Below are 18,799 nucleotides of genomic sequence, written 5' to 3' on the forward strand. Positions count from 1 at the left end.
ACTTTTTGCATTATCTCAAAGGAAAAACAAACCTTCCTTCTGCCCATGTACGGAGATGCACAGCTGGAAAGTAAAAATGAGTGAAAGCCACAGGGAAGGAAGGAGGTCAGGAAAGGGATATGAAAAGTTTCTGTAGATGCTGGTTTTCAGAAAAGCAAAAAAAAAAAAAAAAGTTTGCTTTTTCAGACTTCCAGTGAGAAGTCTAGCTTTTCCATACAAAGTTAATACAAGCTTTTCCTCCTTGAAATTTTCTGTTCAATTGTTTTCCTTTGTTTTCCTACTAGGTTTAATGACAGACATGGTACATATGCACAAGAAGAATATTAATGACAAATAATAGATGACAATGAGAAAGCAGAAAGAACTCATTTTCATTTTCAGATCTCAACATGCTAAACTGCTATTTAGAAAGTCATGTTTGTTAATGATTTCGGCAAATTTGATGTGGAATAACAGACAAAATTAGATTTTTACAAAAGTTGTTTTGGATGTAGAGCCATTTTTCTGATTTTAATTCTTCAGAAAGACAAGTATCCGGTGTACATATTTCTATCAGAATTAAGTTACTGGTAAAAGAAGCCAACTGTTTAAAATCTTTGAGGGCTTAGATTTTAAATTTATTTACAAAAATTAAAAAGTTTTATATGAGGAGGCTTGCTTGCAGCATGTGGGATGTGCCAGTCCTCTTCAATAGCATTATTTCAGTTTGGCAAACCATACATTACAAAATTTCTTACATCAGATTTACGTAGCAGTAGAACCATCTAGACTAGACACACAAGGGTACTGATTATGCTTGAGGTACATCTCTAGTCATCTGCCTGTTTTTCTTAGAATTTATCTCTTCATACTATTGCATGATGTAAAGAACTGAATAAATTATAAGTGCTTTCAGGCTGAACTGAAGTATCTTCTATTTCCAGATGTGCTTTTCAAATATAGAATGCTACTTTCCTCTTAAGAATTTTAAATCTGAGATAATCAAAAGAAACTTGTACAAGAAGGGTATCACAAGTTTTAATTGACAAAATGCTATATATTGTCTTACTCCCAAATTTCTAGTGTGTAGAAACAAAAGCCGGAATAATAATTCAAAATAGTTGCAGTCATTTGCATAGTATTCCTGCTGATCTTAAGTATATCATCAGAATCGGAGCAGCAGTCAAACTGCAGAAAGAAAGGGCAGGCTTCTCTGGCAAGGTCCACAGTAAAGAAGAAACATCCACTAATCTCAGTAATAATTATTGCAATGTATTTAACTCAAATCTATTTATGGCTTATTTGTGTTTTGGTCACAAACAGTACATGGCCTTAATCTTAACTGCACAATGTTTATATGAACTGTAGTTTTCTTAAAGTAAAACACAAACATTACGAATTACTGATTAGGCAAGTAACATGCTGAAGGGATTCATTTTATGAATCATTAATCACAACAGTGATATTAACCGTAGGATAGGCACTTCACTATTCATTTCTTCTAGGCGCAGACTATGGAATTACAGCTCTTATTACAAAGGCATCAAAACTGTGGGCGGATGAAGCATTGCTCATTGTACTGAGGACAAGCGTTTATGGAAACTGTTAAGAAAAATTATGTTCTGAAAAGTTTCCTATTCTATGCAGAATTTGAACCAGCTCCGTAGGTTCTAAGTGTATACAGATTAGAGATTACTTTGCAAAAGATGAAAGCAGGAGGTGTTGGTATAAATATGTAATAATTTTTCCTCATTTAAAATGTCTGAAATCTTTGTTTATATATTCAAGTAAATGCTTTAAAACAATTCTCAAAGATCCAATATCTTACAATGCCATTCAACAGGAAAAAAAGAAAAACAATGAGAAAGCAGCATTACTGTGGAGCATGTTACAGTGGTGTAGGGATGGCAAATATGCTATATTCCTCAGTTTCCAATGTGTGGATTATCTGTGTTCAGTTTAACCTTAAATGTCAGTTTTTCCAAAGGATAAGTTTTGATAGCTTTTAGTACCACTGAGGGTGTTCATTGTTGCTTATATTTGTTCCTAGCCCATAATCTAGTTAATAAATACTGACGTTTGTGGGAGAGCACAGTAAAAAATCCTGCTCTGGCTAATATTTAATATATCAGTTATTGTCAGTATAGTCTAAGACTTAGTATACCTTGATACCCAGAGTTAGTTGGGTATACTTGATAATTTATTTTTCATTAGAAAATATAACTTGTTGATACTGATGGTGTTTTCAGAAATATCCAGCTCCAACAGCTACCAAGTGATAAAGCCACTCACCTAAGACGCAGGAAAATCAAACTCCAAAAAATTTAGTTATTTACCTGACATTGAACAGACCCACTCAGAAATCTTAAAATAATTACAGGCCCAAATAGTCAACACTACCAGTATGATAAACCTGTATTTAAGTCCCAGTACAATTCAATAACTTTTTGAATCTAGGTTTTCTAAAGTCATAAGTGAATGGCCTCTCCACACCAGAGATAACATAGGAGTAAATAACCATCTGTTTCTCATTTAAAAACAAAACAAACCCTGATGACAGCTCTCAGCTTGTCCCAAAATGGAATGAGCAAGATTTCTAATAAGCAAGAAAAATATTTCTCACGTAGCACAGCTGAAGGCATTGCACGCTTTTGGTCCTGTCACAAAGAGGTTACACTGCTGAGAGAATAAGCTTTCCCATTCAGCTAGTGAAATGAATTTCTTCAAAAACAGAGTTACTTAGTGATTAAATGACACAGAGACCACTTCTAATATTCTACATTCTCCTTTGCTAGGATTTTTAACCACTAAAGTGAACTATCAGAAAATATTAAAGAAATAAAACCAAAAATAAACATCATAACTTACTACAAATATATAAAACATGCTGAAATTGTCTTAAGTACGAAGGCTGCCTTATCCACTTACCCAGGCACTGACACATCTGCCGCAAGTGGTGATTTTGAAATCCCCATAGAGATCCTTGATGGCACCAGTTGTAAAGAATCCCTCCACCATCAGCAAAATGCCATATACAAAGAATGCAGCTGCTACACCATATATCACATACTTGAAGATGTCAATCCTGTATAGGAATAGCAAAAGTTATTTGTCTGCATAACTGTTTAAAATGATTGTGAAAAATGAGACCCTCTAGGCATCAGTTTCTACTCTGGAGTCAGCTTAAGTGCTGATGTGCTATAATGATAACTCAAGCTGAGGACAGGAGTGAACTTTGGAATAAAACAGCATTGATACCAAAAACATTGGGCCATTTAATTTAATAAAATGTAAAAATCAATCTGTATAGGTAAGACAGAACAATTTGTCTGAATAATTTGAAAGCGAGTTAATTATCTTTTTTTTTCATCCAGATAAAGTAGCAAAGAAGAAAAGAAAAAGGAAGCAAGAATTTGACACATTCCCTGAGTAACACACTGTACCCATCATTTAGTGCCATTTCATTATAGAAAAGACACTCTGTCACAATCTTCAATAAACCCTTCTACACGTGCAGGTAGTTCTTAAATTGCAATCTCAATCTCTGCTATCCTCTCCTCGCTATAATTTTTCCACTTACTCCTCAATGGACAAAGTGTCTGACACAGAATAATAAAGGCATCGTAAGACACCCCTAACTTCAAACTAGGAATAGGTATTGCTCAAACTATAGCAATAAGGTCAGCTCATCAGGTGTTGCTCTACAGCAGGGCTTTAAGACCACCATTTCACGRAGCTGGGGCTGGTCCCAGTGTGACCAGCTGTGGAGGGCCCATGGGTTGCACAGGTAGTTTCTTGGGCCATCCCGTGGTCTAGCAGTGTCCGGAAGCTCGACCGTGGCGCAAGGAGGCTCTGCCTCCTCCCAAGTGATCCCTCACGCTCAGGGGTTGTGACAAGACGCTAGGATGAACAAGATGAATTTTAATATGCACCAAACAACTCCCCAAACTGGAAGTTTCTTTAGAGATAAGGATTAATATCTCTATTTTTATGAAAATAAATATTTAATAATATGRTTTCTTTAGGATCATACTTTTAAATTTCACCCAAGAGACATCTCTCAGTATATGTTTTACAATAACAAGTCTCAAAAGCTCATTAAAATATCTTTGAATCTGAATGGTTTTCAAGAGATTCAAACTCAGATTCAACTGTACAGTTAATATGTCAGATATATTAGTGCAACTACAGCTTTGCTGAATGTATATTAAGCTTGCTTTGAACAGTGTCATAAAAATGCAATTAAACTTATGACCTGATGGGGAGAAAACAAGTATAATAAATGAACTCTGTTGGCATCTATTATAATATTTTTCACAAAGTGTAACTGAAGGGTTCTGGAAAGGAGACAGGATAGGATTTTTCCTAACTCATTCCAATAACAAAGTCTTCTCAACTTTTTTGCACATCACTTTTTCTTTCATAGCCAAGTGAAAACTTGGGAAAGTTGACATTTGTATGGAATAGATACACGAGCTATTCAAGATGCACACATAAATTTAATGCTGCAGACAGTATTAGACATTGAAGATGCAAAGATGAAATTTATTTCAATAATTGCTGATTACATTGTAAAAATCCCATTTTCCCAATTTTATAGTAATTCAGCCAGTGTAACATTGCTCTAACAGAAAAACCAAATGATGTGTTTTTGAGCCTTTCTTGACATTATTGATGAAAATAAACTTACGATAGGAAACAAACAGTGATCCTATGAGTATGCCATAGGATCTATTCCAATTCCTACATTATACGCCTTATAAAAGTGTGACATCCACCAGTGGCTGGAGTATGGGAGTTTTGCCAGCAGCAGCTCCTCGCAGACCTCAGTGTGCTCAGCCCAGTAGAAATTACAGGCTGTCATAGACCTAGAGGGATTAAGGCTTTTGGAAGGTCCAGAGACTATTTCAGCCCCTGCAACAGCTCTTTAAACCATCTGTGCCGAACCTCCTACTGAGCTGCTCATATCAAAAAGCCAAAGTACTAAAAGATTTCCTTCCCAGCTTTTTCCTCAGCCTTATGTGTAACTAAAGGAATAGCTGTCTTTTAAGCCTTCTACAAGGAAAATACAAATAATTATACACTAACCAAATATAGAAATCAATTTCTTCCTCATATTCGTTCTACAAAGAGAAGTAGTAAAATCTCTACTGATCTGATTACATGATATGAAGTAGCCAGACTTATTCCAAGGAGGAGGGATCTGGTATGATGCAAAGAGCAAAAAATAAAGGAAAATTGTGAAACCATCATTTACTGCCTCTTTAAAAGCCAAATTGAGTTGTACTGCAATATAACTACTAGGACTGCTATACTTAAAGAAAACAGATTACAACAGTAACATTTCATCACACATACTTTTGAAGACTGTGTTGGTTTTAAATTATTCTCTAGCATCTAATAAAGTTCATATAAACTTTGATCTGTCAGTGAAATTATAATAGATAATAAAAGGTAGGCCTTGTAAAATGGAGATGCCAATCTTTAAAAATAAAATCTGATTCTTTGTGAATGAGCTCAGGGAAATTAATGGCCATCTGTGTTGCCGCAAAGTCTCAAATGCTGGGGAGAGAGCAGCAGAGCAGCCAGGGAGCTAGGGAAAGGCAGAAGGGGTGATGAACAGGAGCCAAAGGGCAAGCTGAACAGGGACAAAGCAGAGGACCCAGCGGGGCCAGTGCTTGCCCAGAGTGGGTGCAAAGAAGGTGGCTAAGGAGCAAAGGAAGCAGAGAAAAAAAAGATATATAAAGATATATTTTGTRCCCCTGACAGGATTTGAAAGATATACATTGGGGGAAGACTAAAGCTACTCTAAATCAGAAAAATAAAAAGAAATCTTGAATACCCATTGACTACGTAAGACAGGAGTTCTATGGATATAGGACTATGGATATATAATGATATAATTAAAATCATGAAGCCTTTATATAAAAAGACAGTGAATGAAGTTTGCAAAGACAATCCTGATTTTAACAAATTCAAGCTAATCATGCAAACCTCACGTGCTAACATAGGTTGCTGGATATATAAGCTTATGTGAACATGCATATACAGAGTATAGTTTTATGTAAGTCTATATATACACACAAACACTCATACACAGTATTAGAATAAACTGAACGATTATCTAAAAGTAATTTTGAAAAAAACTTGAAATTAATAAAAATATCTTTTACAGAATAATCTAAAATGTATTTTGCATACTTAATCTAATAGAGGCTCTATGGATTCCAGGTCAGATTTCCTTCACAAAATTATGTTCAGAAATCTTAAAAATACAAACATAAATTTCACTCTCTTTTCAATAGGTGATTTAAATCAAGCTGATCTGACTACAGAGTTTCAATTTTTACTATTTTCCTACTGCTGGTCATTAATTATTTCATATTAAGCAGACTTCCTAGTTCATTAATCTGAATCTGGAGTCTATCCAACAAGACGAATATGAAAATAGCTCTAGAGAAAACACTTTCTTCCCCTTACAGAAGTCATTGCCGGAAGCCACCAATGCTAACACCTTAAAAGAACAAACTGGTTGTAGCTGAGTACAGAGTAGACTTTCCCAGCAGTGACAAGTCAGAGGTGGCTGAAAACATTCGTGGTGAGCCACATCTTTGTTGCAGATTTCCTACTGTGTATTTTGGTGGTGCTTTGGCAAATTCAAGGATAAAAAATTCACAGAAAGTAAATCCAAAATGCTGCCTGATCATGTCTATGCGCAGCAGGCTTTTGGGAAAAGAGTGTTATGACAAATGAGGTTTTATATTGTGGTTGAGACTCTTTCAATTAAGTGGGCTCATATTAATTATTTCACACACTTTCAAAAGTACTTCAATATTCATAATTATCTGACCAATCAAAAAGCTAGTGAAATAATCCTGGAAGGTCCAGTGGTTCTTTGGTGAAAAAAATACTCAAGTTTAAAATGAAACATGTTTGCTAAGCTGAAGGGGACTCCTCAGATGTCTGCAAAAACATCTTATCTCAGGCTTTCTGGGTAATGTGGGTGTCAGCAGATAGGAAAGGATATACCTACTTGCTAATGAAGCAGGAAGCCAAAGTTGGCTGCTCTGATAGGAAAGATATGATTACTCATAGAATATACACATAAATATTATGGTCAAAATAATCTATTTTGATTACCTGGTATGACTTCCAGCATAACAAAAAAAAAAACAGAGCACCATCAAGCTCCCTGTGCACAAACATAGATACACTAGAGTGTAATCTAACATCCCAGCTGTTAAATTAGACAGAATAACTCTTATTAACTACATTTAAAATATTGGTAGTCATTCTCAAAAAAATGATACAAGTTTAACCATACAAAATATGAGTCCAAAGTGAGCTAGAATGCTCTCATAAATTAGCTTTACTCTCTCAGAATTAAATCATTAAGCTGTCTGGCTTTGGAAAGAATGAAACAGGCTGCCTGCAACTGGGATACTATCTGAAAATTCTCTAAATTATCTTTCTCTGACATTTTCTTTCCCATGAGACTCTTCTAGAACAAATTATTCTGTTCTTGGGAGGAACAATCATCACAAAATTTTGCAAAGATCTCCACTCTTCTGGCTACAGATGCTGATCACTTGCTGTGGTTTTAATACTTTGAGAGGTAAAGGAGGATACAAACAACATGATTTTCTGCTTGGTATTTGTATGAAATCAGTTTGCCATTATTCCATCTCCCAGCATTATGTTTTAGCTCCTAAGAACTGTGTCTGGAAGTAATAACATCCTGGGCTTGAGGAACTAGTGCTTGGCTGGTGTAAACCAGTACTGTTCCTTCATAAGTGGATTTACTAGCCCAACGGATCAACCAAGAAAAATTGTCAACATTGACCTTTTATATCTTTTACTCTGTCCTAAAAGGAATTATAAATTGTAGGAACTCTGAGGCAATTACACTATTCAGTCTAATCATGGTACATTTTCTACCCCCAATGCTGAAGATTAGTACCCAGCTGGTGCACACCAATATATATTTTCCTGTCAAAATTATTTAATATTGCTTTTGAACAATCAAAATTCTTGCTAAAGATTTTTTTCTTTAATTCAGTTAAAAAATGATGCTTGCAGATGCTTATTTGCAATGGACAAGAACAAAAAAACCCATTGGTTTGCCCTGTGAAACTTGATTCTCATGCTGTGCAGAAAACCTTTGCATTTGAATAACGTGTGTGTACATTTCAGCATGAGCAAGAGATAAAAGTCTAATATTACAGTGGTTCTGGTTGGTCTAGTCCACCATTACACCAGGTTTTACTGTGAAATTAGTTTTTCAGCATTTATAATTCTACCTCTAGTTTCTCTTTCTGAATTTGTAACTTAACTTCTCCAAATATAGATAATGGCATTCAGAGACGACAGGTGCCGAATAGCACATAATTGACAACAAATTGCACCTGTATTCTCTGAATGCCACTAGCTTCAGCCAAATGTACCTATTTTCCAGCTAAACAAAACCGAATAAGTAAAATAAAATAGCTGCCAAAGATACTAAACACAGTACAATTCCTGCTTTAAAAATGCAGTTATAGCTGGCATAGACTGTTTAGAAAAAGGAGCATTGAATGTAACCTTTACCATTGGCAGAGGTCAGTTTTGCTGGGGATACACTGCATACAGTATATGAGCTGGGCTTTTTCATTTTTTGACTTTTTTTTTTTTCAGTCACTAGGAGCTTTGAAGAGTTGACACTCACCTCTAGGATGCACAGTAACATCTGTCACTCTGTAAGAGAGCAGTGCTCGCCTTCCAGATGATCCCCTTGGCCTCTCAGGGACTGATCCCAAGAGATGTGGAAAGACTGGATAGCTGCCTGCCACCTCCAGCTATCTCAAGTTTGTAGGAACAGTTTTGCAAATGTATTTTTTGAAGAGAGATGAGATATAAGGCACTGTTTGTAAGCAAGAAGGTTGGTACAGAGTCTGCAAAGCTCTGCCCCATGGAAATTTTTAAAAGAGGTTCTCCGGCTGTGCTGCATACCAGTTGGGAACAATTTCCTACTGTAAGCTCATGATGTTATTCACTTAAACAGCTTTAGCAAAGAAGGCAGTTGGTACCATGAAGCACAGGGGAACTGCTAGCAAAAGGAGGTGACAATGGAATTATGTATCACCTCTGGGATTCAGATTTGGGTAGAGAAACCAGCAAAGACAGACTTGTGAAGAAAAACATACAGCCAACAGGAGAAAAGGAGGATTTGCTAATAATCATATACTACCTGCAAAGTGAGACTACAGCAGAAAAAAGGTAAAAGAGACTAAAATATCCTGAGTGTGGAGAAGAAAAAAGGGAAGCTAATTTAATGTCAGCAAAGCTTCAGAGATTAGGTTAATACAGAGTCTAAACTTCTAATATACAGGTGGGATGAAGCAAAATTGAAGTACAGAATGCTCAGTTAAAGTTTGCAGGGAAAGAAGGACTAAAGGAGAAAGGCTTAATAATAGACAAAGAGGATAAGAGCAATGAGGGCCTTAAGAGTATTTTTGATTAAAATAGAAATAAAAAGTATTATAAAGAAAATAGGTTGAGTGATATATCTTTTGGTTCTGTATTTTTGGAAGAAATCTTTTATCGAATCRTATCAAATTGCTTGCTTAAAGCTAAAGCCAGACTCATTTGCAGGATAATGAACAACTCCATACAAGGATCCAGAATTCAACCCTAAGTCATCATTTTCTAAAAATTTGATGGTTGCTTCTTTCCTGGGAAAGGCACAGCTGAGCTGGTATTTCATGGAGTACCTCTAGAAACAGTACAGAATTTGCAACCTAATGGAAGAGGAATATGAGAAGCCTAAACCACATTTCATTTTTCTGAATATTACAACATTCTTGGAACAGGAAAGAATCTAGCATAAAAATTTAAATAAACACAGCTTGTCTGAGTCCAAAACACATAATTCTGACTATGACAAAGGGATGAGGGTGCCTCTCAAAGTTGTTTCTGACAACCTAGCCTTGTTCTGCCTTCTCACCTCTACTAACAACCACTTTCTTAGAAACATTTTTAAAGATCATTCCAGAACAAATTTAGAACCCTCTTTGCCTGCAGAAGGCCAAAAATACATTTTAATTAACACACAGTAATGGGCAGATGTCTAGCAGAATTACATGATGGTATTGTGCATGATGGATACTGAATTTCCAGTCAACTTTCCTTAGCAATATACAGTACGAAAACTAGGGCAAAAACACACCACAGGATTTGTGAGTAATTCATTACTACAAATGCAAGCTTGGAGTCATACCCACAGCATAAGACTGACAACTTATACTGAAACTCCAAACTGGGATGGTAATACTTAATTTTACACCTTTTAGATCCTCTAGGGAAAGGTAAGTTACCTGTTGCATGGTACATGAAGCAAGATTTAGCAAAATATAGATTACAAAGGAATATATGTTTTCCATTTTACATGTGTAACACTGTATAAAGTAAACTAAATCTAAAAGGAAATAAGGCACTTGAAAGAGAGAGAGGGAAAAAAAATCATACAAAGATGAACTACCTTCTGGGAAAGGTCTCTTGCAAATGTTTCAAATCACAGGCACACAGTGATTATAGCCAACCTAAAATTCCACACAGCCAAGAAGGCTAATGTTTAACATAGTGTTAAATAATATAGCTGTCTGCCTAAAAGTAGTGGATTTTATTTGGATGGACGAAGACCAAGAAATTCTTTATTTAACATCTTTCTGCTGTTATTCACATGCACTGATATGAATTTCCTTATTCAGTTATTTCATCAAATGAGGACTACATTTTTGCAGGTACTTCCCAAATCCCATTTAACTTATATAGATACTTGCTGGTTTTGCTTTTATCAAATACAGAACGTTAGGATACATAATACAGCTGACTGTGTAGTAAAAGTGACTTTCATCACTGTATCATCTTGCAAAGGCCATATTCTCTGGTGCTGGCATATTTTGCCAGATTTGGTGCAGCTACTAAATGATACCAGATCTGGACTGCTACCCTCTGCATGTAATCTTTAATATGTTATTTCTGTCCAGTGTTACTTTAGATGTGTTACTGCACCGTTCCAGTGAAATAGAAACTGTCTTTCCTAGGTAAGCTGTATTTTTTAGAATGAAAAATGCATACCAATAGTATTGTGCTCTCTCTGGGGGTTCCTATCACTAAGAAGATACATGGACTATGTAGTTAGGCCTTCCTTGCAAGGATAATTTCCTTCTTATACATGCAGTCAGAATCCAGGCACAGGCACCCAAAGAGCATTATTAGTGGAAACCCTCATCAGCCTAGTTAGCAGCCTTTTTTTTTACAGCAGATCTCAGTGAATGAACCTTTAACTTTACAGCAGTAGGGATTATGGGTTCATCCCCATTAGTGTTTTGGCTCAGAATGTTTTTGTTTGTTTGTTTGTTTGTTTTAAGAAAATCCCCAGCTGTCCCCACTGGTTGGAATTTGGTTCACATCGTGGTTCAGAGTGCACAACGTGGTTCCTTTCCAATTAAACTAAATGGGAAGTGTGCTCCAGGAGTGCACCTACTGCACTCCAACCAGTAATGGATGCTCAGTCCATTGTAGCAGATGAGCTAACCCAGAATAAATCCCTAAAATATGTACTGTGTGAACAGCAAATTATTAGCACCAAGTATTTATGTCTACAGATCTGTTTCTATTGCGCTACACTACTTTCTAATATATATGTAGCCATATGACTCTTCCACTTAACTCTAGAATACATCTTCAGAGCTTGCATCTCAAAATACAGTGGATTCTCTGTGGATTTTGAAAAAAGGTTTGAGTAAGACAGTTCTCCTCATCCCACTGTCGTCCATTTATTTTAGGAACTTACATTATACAATGACTCAATACTTATAAAGCACCATGGGTTTACCTCACATTGCCCTACTGGTGCAAAATGATTATCAATCTATGCAATATGCACAGCAGACACACAGTATCACATACCAAGATAAGATTTCTATAATATTTATGTGAAATAAGATTAACTGAAAATGTTTTGCTATTATTGAAGAACTTACACATCACAAATTTATCAAGGTACTAATACACAGGGGTTTTAAGGAGAGTTTCTAAGCACTGCATTTGCAAATTATAGTATTTTTCCTGATGTTTATACGCCCATAATCATTTTTAGATATGTTTAGAGGTATCAGGTTGGCCAAATACAACATTAAAATCTATCTAAAAATAAATATTCTTATAATTTTAAACAAGTATACTTTAAAAATATTTATTGTTGATATCAAACTACTATTTTTTAAGAATCTTTTAGGGTTGATTGTATGGATATGAAGCTAGAAATTTTAGATTACATAAATAATGAATTAATTTGATATTTAAAGGAAAAGTAATCTATTGTTTAAATAGCTACTTGGATAATATTACTTAACCATGTATGAAATTAATCCTTACCAAAAGGCAGTATATGCCTCCAAAAAGGCAGTATATACTTCAAGATTATAGTTAAGCAGTTCTACACATTCTCTCAAATGTTCTAAAATAATTTTTAATGACATGATAAACTTTTCTTTTAAGGCAAATAAAATTGCTTACAGTGAGAGTACATTCAAAGAAATGTGACAGTTTCAAGACAATCAATGTAACAATAGTAATAAAATATTAATTTTAGTGGAACTGATGCTTAACTTATGATAACTGCGAAGCCAACAAAAACAAACAGAAGAGGAGAATAGCATCCATTCATCTACTTCTCAAAACGCTGTTTTCAAACACTGTGAGGCGGAATTTAAAAATTTCTAGGAGTGTTCTTTTGATTTTCCAAAAATAAAACGGTTGTGCATATTACGTTTGTTACTAAATAACATTCTTTTAATAAAAAATGACTACACTTACTGACAGGGCAGTTATCAGCAAGCATCAAACCAGGGTACTTCAGCATTTAAAACAAGGGCTTTCACATTTTGAAGGGAAGGAAATTTTTAGCTGTAAGAAGGGGGCTACAGTGGAGTGTCCATGGCATTTCCAGTGGCAAACATGGTGACAACAGATTTACAAATTGTAACTTCATTTAGTTTACTATTTGGTATCACACCTTTAAAAGGCAGTGAATGTACAATAACCTAAATTAGCTTTGACTGTAGCAGGTAAAGGTTGTTAATATTTTTTTCAGGAAGGTTTCTTCATTTTATACTCTTAAATGTGATTCCCTTGTTTCACGGCCTGTATTTCACAAACATCTGGCAGATGGTACTAACTAGCCTTGCATACTAGAAAGAATGAACTGCAAAAGGATGCTGCTGGGAAATATACCAACCATGTACCTTGTGCTGCTGATTGCCTGAAAACCCTCTTCTGGAATTTGTTCCAAACACTATAAAAGTAAACAATTTTGAGCTCACACAATATACATTCAACAGTCAGCCATCTATTCCCACTGACTTTGGAATCTTGTCAAAATCAGTGATTAAGTGAACCTATTTATACCCATTACTTTGCAGATATACTGTATGCTGCAGTTTATTAATTAAATTATTAAAAGACTGTCTGACTACCACATCCACCTCAAGCAGACTACAGAGCTGCTAAAGTGACAGCGGGCAACAGAAAACATTGACCTCTTACAGTTAAAACAGCATAAAGACAGTTCTCAGAATAATTTTAACAACCATATTTATTTTTTTAGAATTCTTCTGAATCACAGGGAACTAACATAAGCAGCCTACATCCACTGAAAGAATCCACATCGCAAATACAGCTCATGACTTCTCTGTATGGTTAATCCCCCAAACATGCATTTCTTCACGTGGGAGAAAAAAAAGGATATCCACAGAAAGTGATAATATTAATAGTGAAGAAGTCTGGGACTATGTGAAATGAAGCTTCACAGAAATGATTGAGAAAACAATATAATTAGCAGTTAGTCCTGATAAAAATGTCACTCACTGATAATTCAAAATGGGTTTTATAATCATCCAGTTTATTAAAGGTTTATGGATTTAGGAACAACTGTGTAAAGACAGAAGAGTCTACACCATTCAGCTTAGTGACTTCTGAAGATTTGCGCTCTCCATAATGAATACCTGCTTGTTCTTAGACAGAGATTGTTTTTTAGACTGAATGACATTTGAAACCCACCATGATAATGAAAATATAGACAGAAACCATAAGCATGATTAAATGGAGTTTAACACACTGCAGTCCACTACAGAATTTGCCTAACACATTTATCACTAATGGACAGACTCCAGGTTAGTCTGAGACACTTTAGAGCATTAAAAGTATTAAGAACCAGAAGCTCTTAAATAACTTTAAAAGTATAATATAATGGGGCACACTGTTTTTTTTTTTAATTATTATATGTAATCAGAACATTAAACCAAAATGTTTTATTTCCATTCAACTATGTATGGTTTTGAGAATGTAGATACCACACTGTATGTTTCTATTTACATAATTTTTCTGCTTTTTTGACTTTCAAAGCAATATAATTTCCACAGGGCTTTTGTACTGCCAACTGTTAATCAATAGTTGTGACAAAATATCAAGCATAGATTCTCCCTACAAAATTATCTTAAAAGGCAGAGTAATATCTATTTAAGCAGGTGCAAAATTGACGTGCAAATTTCTTTGAGAACCACACAGTTTATCCAGTTACAGACAATAGCTCATCTGCTTTTAGTCAAAATATTTGCTCCCTCTCTCCTTAAGACTTTATTTTAGAGACATCATTCACAATTGAAGTTAAATTGAAGTTTCAATCCCAGTAGGTCTGCCAGTGAAAGAACTGGCTTTAGTAAGTCTTTAGGTAAACAAACAGATGAACAGACCAAAAATCTATGGACAAAGCCAAACAATTAGATGTCAAGAAAAAAAATAAAAAAATTCACCTTTACAGTTCCTTAATCATTTCCAGTGAATTATCTGCAGTTGAACTATGGCCCTTGACTGATATTTGCACTTAAGCATTTGACAGAGAGAAGCTGGAAAACTTGCTATGAAGGGAAAGCATCAATTTGTGGCTGTTCTGCACTAATGGCTTCCTAGGGACTAATAAAATAAGTTAGAGCCTAATAAAATGACTGATCTTTCATTCAGGATAACAATGAACCTTAGCTGCCAAGTCAAGTCAGACTCATTATTCTAAATGACAAGCCAAAAAAGGCAAAGCAGAAGACACATATTTCCCACCAACCCAATACAATATTGTACAAGAACATCTAAATTCCTCATGCCTAGGCCAATGAAATTTGAAGGTAGCATAGTGGTGGCATACTTGTTCAGTACATTCCCCTTGCTGGCTACTAATTCAACAAACAAGACTGTGAATGTTCACAGAGAAGCCATGGGAAGGATGGTGATAATAACAGCACTGCACAAATCAAGAGATCAAGATTCTGATTCTAGCTACCATAATATTAGTGGCACCAAGTCAGACCAAATAACTATCTCGTCCATTTTCCCATCTCAAACAGTGAATATAAATGGTGGCCTCAAGAAGAATAAGAACAGGAAAGTCCATAGGATACTTCCTCCCAGCACTCTTCCAATCTCTGGGACTTCCTTAGCTGGGTAGATTTATTTGTCATTAGAAATCATCAATGGATTTGTCTTCCATGGATGTACCCAGTCTTCCCTTGAACCATATACACTTTTGGCATCCATAATATACAATTAGTTTCACAGGTCTGCTATACAGCAATTGAAGAACCACTTCTTTCTTCTGAACCTGGCTTCTACTAGTTTCCATTGGTATCTCCTACTTTCTCCAAGAGAGGAAAATCTACCCTTATGTACCTCCTTCACACCATTTGTGAATTTACAGACCTCTATCACAACACCTCTTAGTCACCCCTTTTCCATAGTGAAGAGTCCTGGTATACTCAAGATATACATCTAATCATCCTTCGTTCCTTTCTTTGGGACACCACAGTTCTGGGGACCAGAACTGTATGCAGTATTCATGATATGGATGAAAGATGGATTGATACAGTGGCATAAATATATTCTCTGTTTCTCTATGCCTTTCCCAGTAGTTACTGGTATTTCATTTGCTTTTTGATCACTACTAAGCACTGAGCTGACATTTTCATGGAAGTATCTATCATAAGATGTCTATGTTTTGATGAATGACCTCTGGCAGATCACTTCTCCACAAACATTCAAGAAAGAAAAGCCTTACAAAAGCGTGGATAGGATTCTTCAGCTTCAGTTAGGAATATTAGCGGCAAAAAGAGGAATCTGGAATTCAAGTATCTAAGGAAATCTTGTTATAAAGAGAAAAGAAAATAGAAGATGTCATTTAATTTTAGATTAAAGGAGATGCTCAACAAAAGTAATATTGCATTTTTTTTTCCTAAAACCTTTCCAAAAATATGTTTTCAGGAGTAACAAGGCATGAAAACTTCAAACTAGCTGAATTCTAGGAAAGCCAATAAAACAATAAAGTTTTGAAACTTCAAGTCCCATGGTTCTGCATAACACGTCAGTTACCTTCTTATTGCATTTATTCCCAGAACTAATCTGTTACTTGTTGCACACTCCTGCTTCATCTGTTTGGAGTATTCAGTAAAAAATTTTGCATATTTCAGCAGAGAAATTTTCACAAGATGTAAGCAAATATGTTGTATGGAACAGATTCATCAATATATGAAGTAATTTTTAGTATTAAATTGCTTATGATAACTACTGGATATTAAATGTTATTACAAATTACTTGTATACAGTAAAAATATCAGCTCTGTCAAAATTTCCTCTGCTGAGCTTATCTGACATAAAATCGTACTTTCTGTGATTTTTATTGCAGCACATTTTCTTGAATCTAATGTATGTTCCCTGCACAATTTTAAGCAGTATTAAAAGAAAACTGTTAAAAGAAATTAGTAACTTACATGGTAAAGACATCGATAACATCTCCTGCAGATCTTGTCATCTCAAAGTAGGTTTGCAGAATGTTGACAGTTCCTGAGAGTGCTTCATGTCCACAACCACAGAAGAGCGCGACTCCTGCATACAGCAGGATGGTGGCAATCAAAGACGCATAGGGAATACCCCCCAGGCATTTGATGCAACACTCAAAGCACCCTACAAGAAAAGAAAGTTATATGTTAATATATTATATCAAAGAAACAAAAAGAAAGTTTTGTGTTTTCATTCAGAGCAGGTTACAGTGTCAAACCTAGGTTACATCTATATTCACAATTCCTGTTGCTCAGCTACTGGATTCCTGAGGAGGATCCTCAGTAACAGAAAAACCATAGAGAGAGGGTATCCAGTTCATTTCCCTCCATCACCATAGGCTTATTCAATATTTTTTTATAAACAAGTGTTTGTGTGTCACTCAAAYAGCTCACAATACTAGATGAAAATATATGCTAAAAAGGCACACAATTAGAAACAAYTGTAGAAGCTGAATTTCCTCTCAACTTATCTTACCCTCTGCAATGCTTCCTAACTGAGGGCCACTGCTCTTGAATTGTGCCAGGCCTGCCATCTTTTGTCCTAAAAGATGTCCTAAACAGACAGCACTGGCACTATTAAGGAAGTTGAACAGAAACAGGGGAAAATTCTGAAGAAATGCACTGACTTAGTAGCCAGAAGCTTTATTTTCTCCTAAGCATTACCAGTTTGTGTCACAAATACAGGATTTGGATAGAAAAGAAAGGGAGGCATATAAATTGTAAAAGTTTATAAAGACAACAACAATTAAAAATTAAGTATAGGATGTTCAACAGATACAAGACAATTTATCATTGCACACTCCAAAAGCTATAGGCTACTGTACACTCTCTAGAGATATTTTAAAAACAAACTTACAAAATGCCTTTCTTTAGATAAAGTATGTCTACACAGCTGAAAGCTAGCAAGCTGAAATAGCAGGAGCTGTCTTTCTGCAGTATCATAGAGCTGCACGTGGGCTAATTTTCTATTATGCATAGTATATTCACACTGCTATTCTACCTTAAAAACAAAATTACATGTAGCCTCTACACGTAATTTTATATTTTGTCCTGTAAGCTAGTAGGTTCTTATTTCCTTTAGCCTGAAAACCAAAGTAGACATTTCCTCTGTTTGTTCAAACGCTAATTGTCTGCTTTTTGTGAATAAATATTAATCTGTTTATTTTTAAAATATGTATATATATTTAGCAGCTATTTATAAAAATCAAAAATCTCTTGAGAGAACAGTTTCAGCCATTTTCAAATATATACATTTCAGTTAAATCTCTATTTCTATTATTATTATTACTATTATTGAGTTATTATAGAGTTAAACTTCTATTGACATTTTTTAATTTTTAATTACAGGTATTTTATTAAGAAAGGCAGTGTTTGAACTGCTGGATAACATGAATAGAATAAATGAAAAAATATACTAATATTTAAATGTGTAAAGTACAAGACAAACAGACTTCAAAAGCTGGGGTAATTCCCATGTATGTATGCTGGTTGTGTCAACAGAAAGGAAGATGTAGCTTAAGACTAGTCCTTTCATTTAAGGGCAAATTACTGTGTCACAATTGTCTGTAAAATACCAACTTTAAAATGTACAAATTCATCCTCTTCTGCCAAAAACTTACTGGGCAGGTAACCTATTGTATAAGTCACCCACCTCCAGCACCCATCACATGCCTGTATGGTTGCCACACCGTCCTGCTTTCCAATATTTTGGGAACAGCATTCCTTTTTTCCTGAGCCCATCTGATCCTGGGATACATTCCTCCTGCAGTCCAAGGCATCCTACTGTGTCGACACCCCTGCCTGGTTTTGGCAGCACGGGGCTTTGAATGTGCAGCGGTCGATTTGTGTCTTTCTTCAGCGACCATTAGGCTACTAGGAAGGCTGTGGACTTTCCACCA

General features: G+C 35.4%; 1 protein-coding gene across 1 annotated transcript in view; it reads right to left on the bottom strand.

Annotated features, from left to right (window-relative positions):
• Positions 1 to 17,244, bottom strand: part of GPM6A (glycoprotein M6A) — a 40,780-nt gene extending 23,536 nt beyond the window's left edge. Inside the window, exons 1-3 of the mRNA XM_026067244.1 lie at positions 17,120 to 17,244; positions 16,833 to 17,025; positions 2,908 to 3,064 (exon numbers count right to left, since the gene is read on the bottom strand). Coding sequence (XP_025923029.1) covers positions 2,908 to 3,064; positions 16,833 to 16,873 — 198 coding nt within the window. The 5' untranslated portion in view covers positions 16,874 to 17,025; positions 17,120 to 17,244. The remainder of the gene's footprint in view (positions 1 to 2,907; positions 3,065 to 16,832; positions 17,026 to 17,119) is intronic.
• Positions 17,245 to 18,799: the final 1,555 nt, after the last annotated feature.

The sequence above is a fragment of the Apteryx rowi genome, unplaced genomic scaffold, assembly GCF_003343035.1.
Source record: "Apteryx rowi isolate R43461 unplaced genomic scaffold, aptRow1 scaffold_255, whole genome shotgun sequence".
In the NCBI taxonomy this organism is placed as follows: domain Eukaryota; kingdom Metazoa; phylum Chordata; class Aves; order Apterygiformes; family Apterygidae; genus Apteryx; species Apteryx rowi.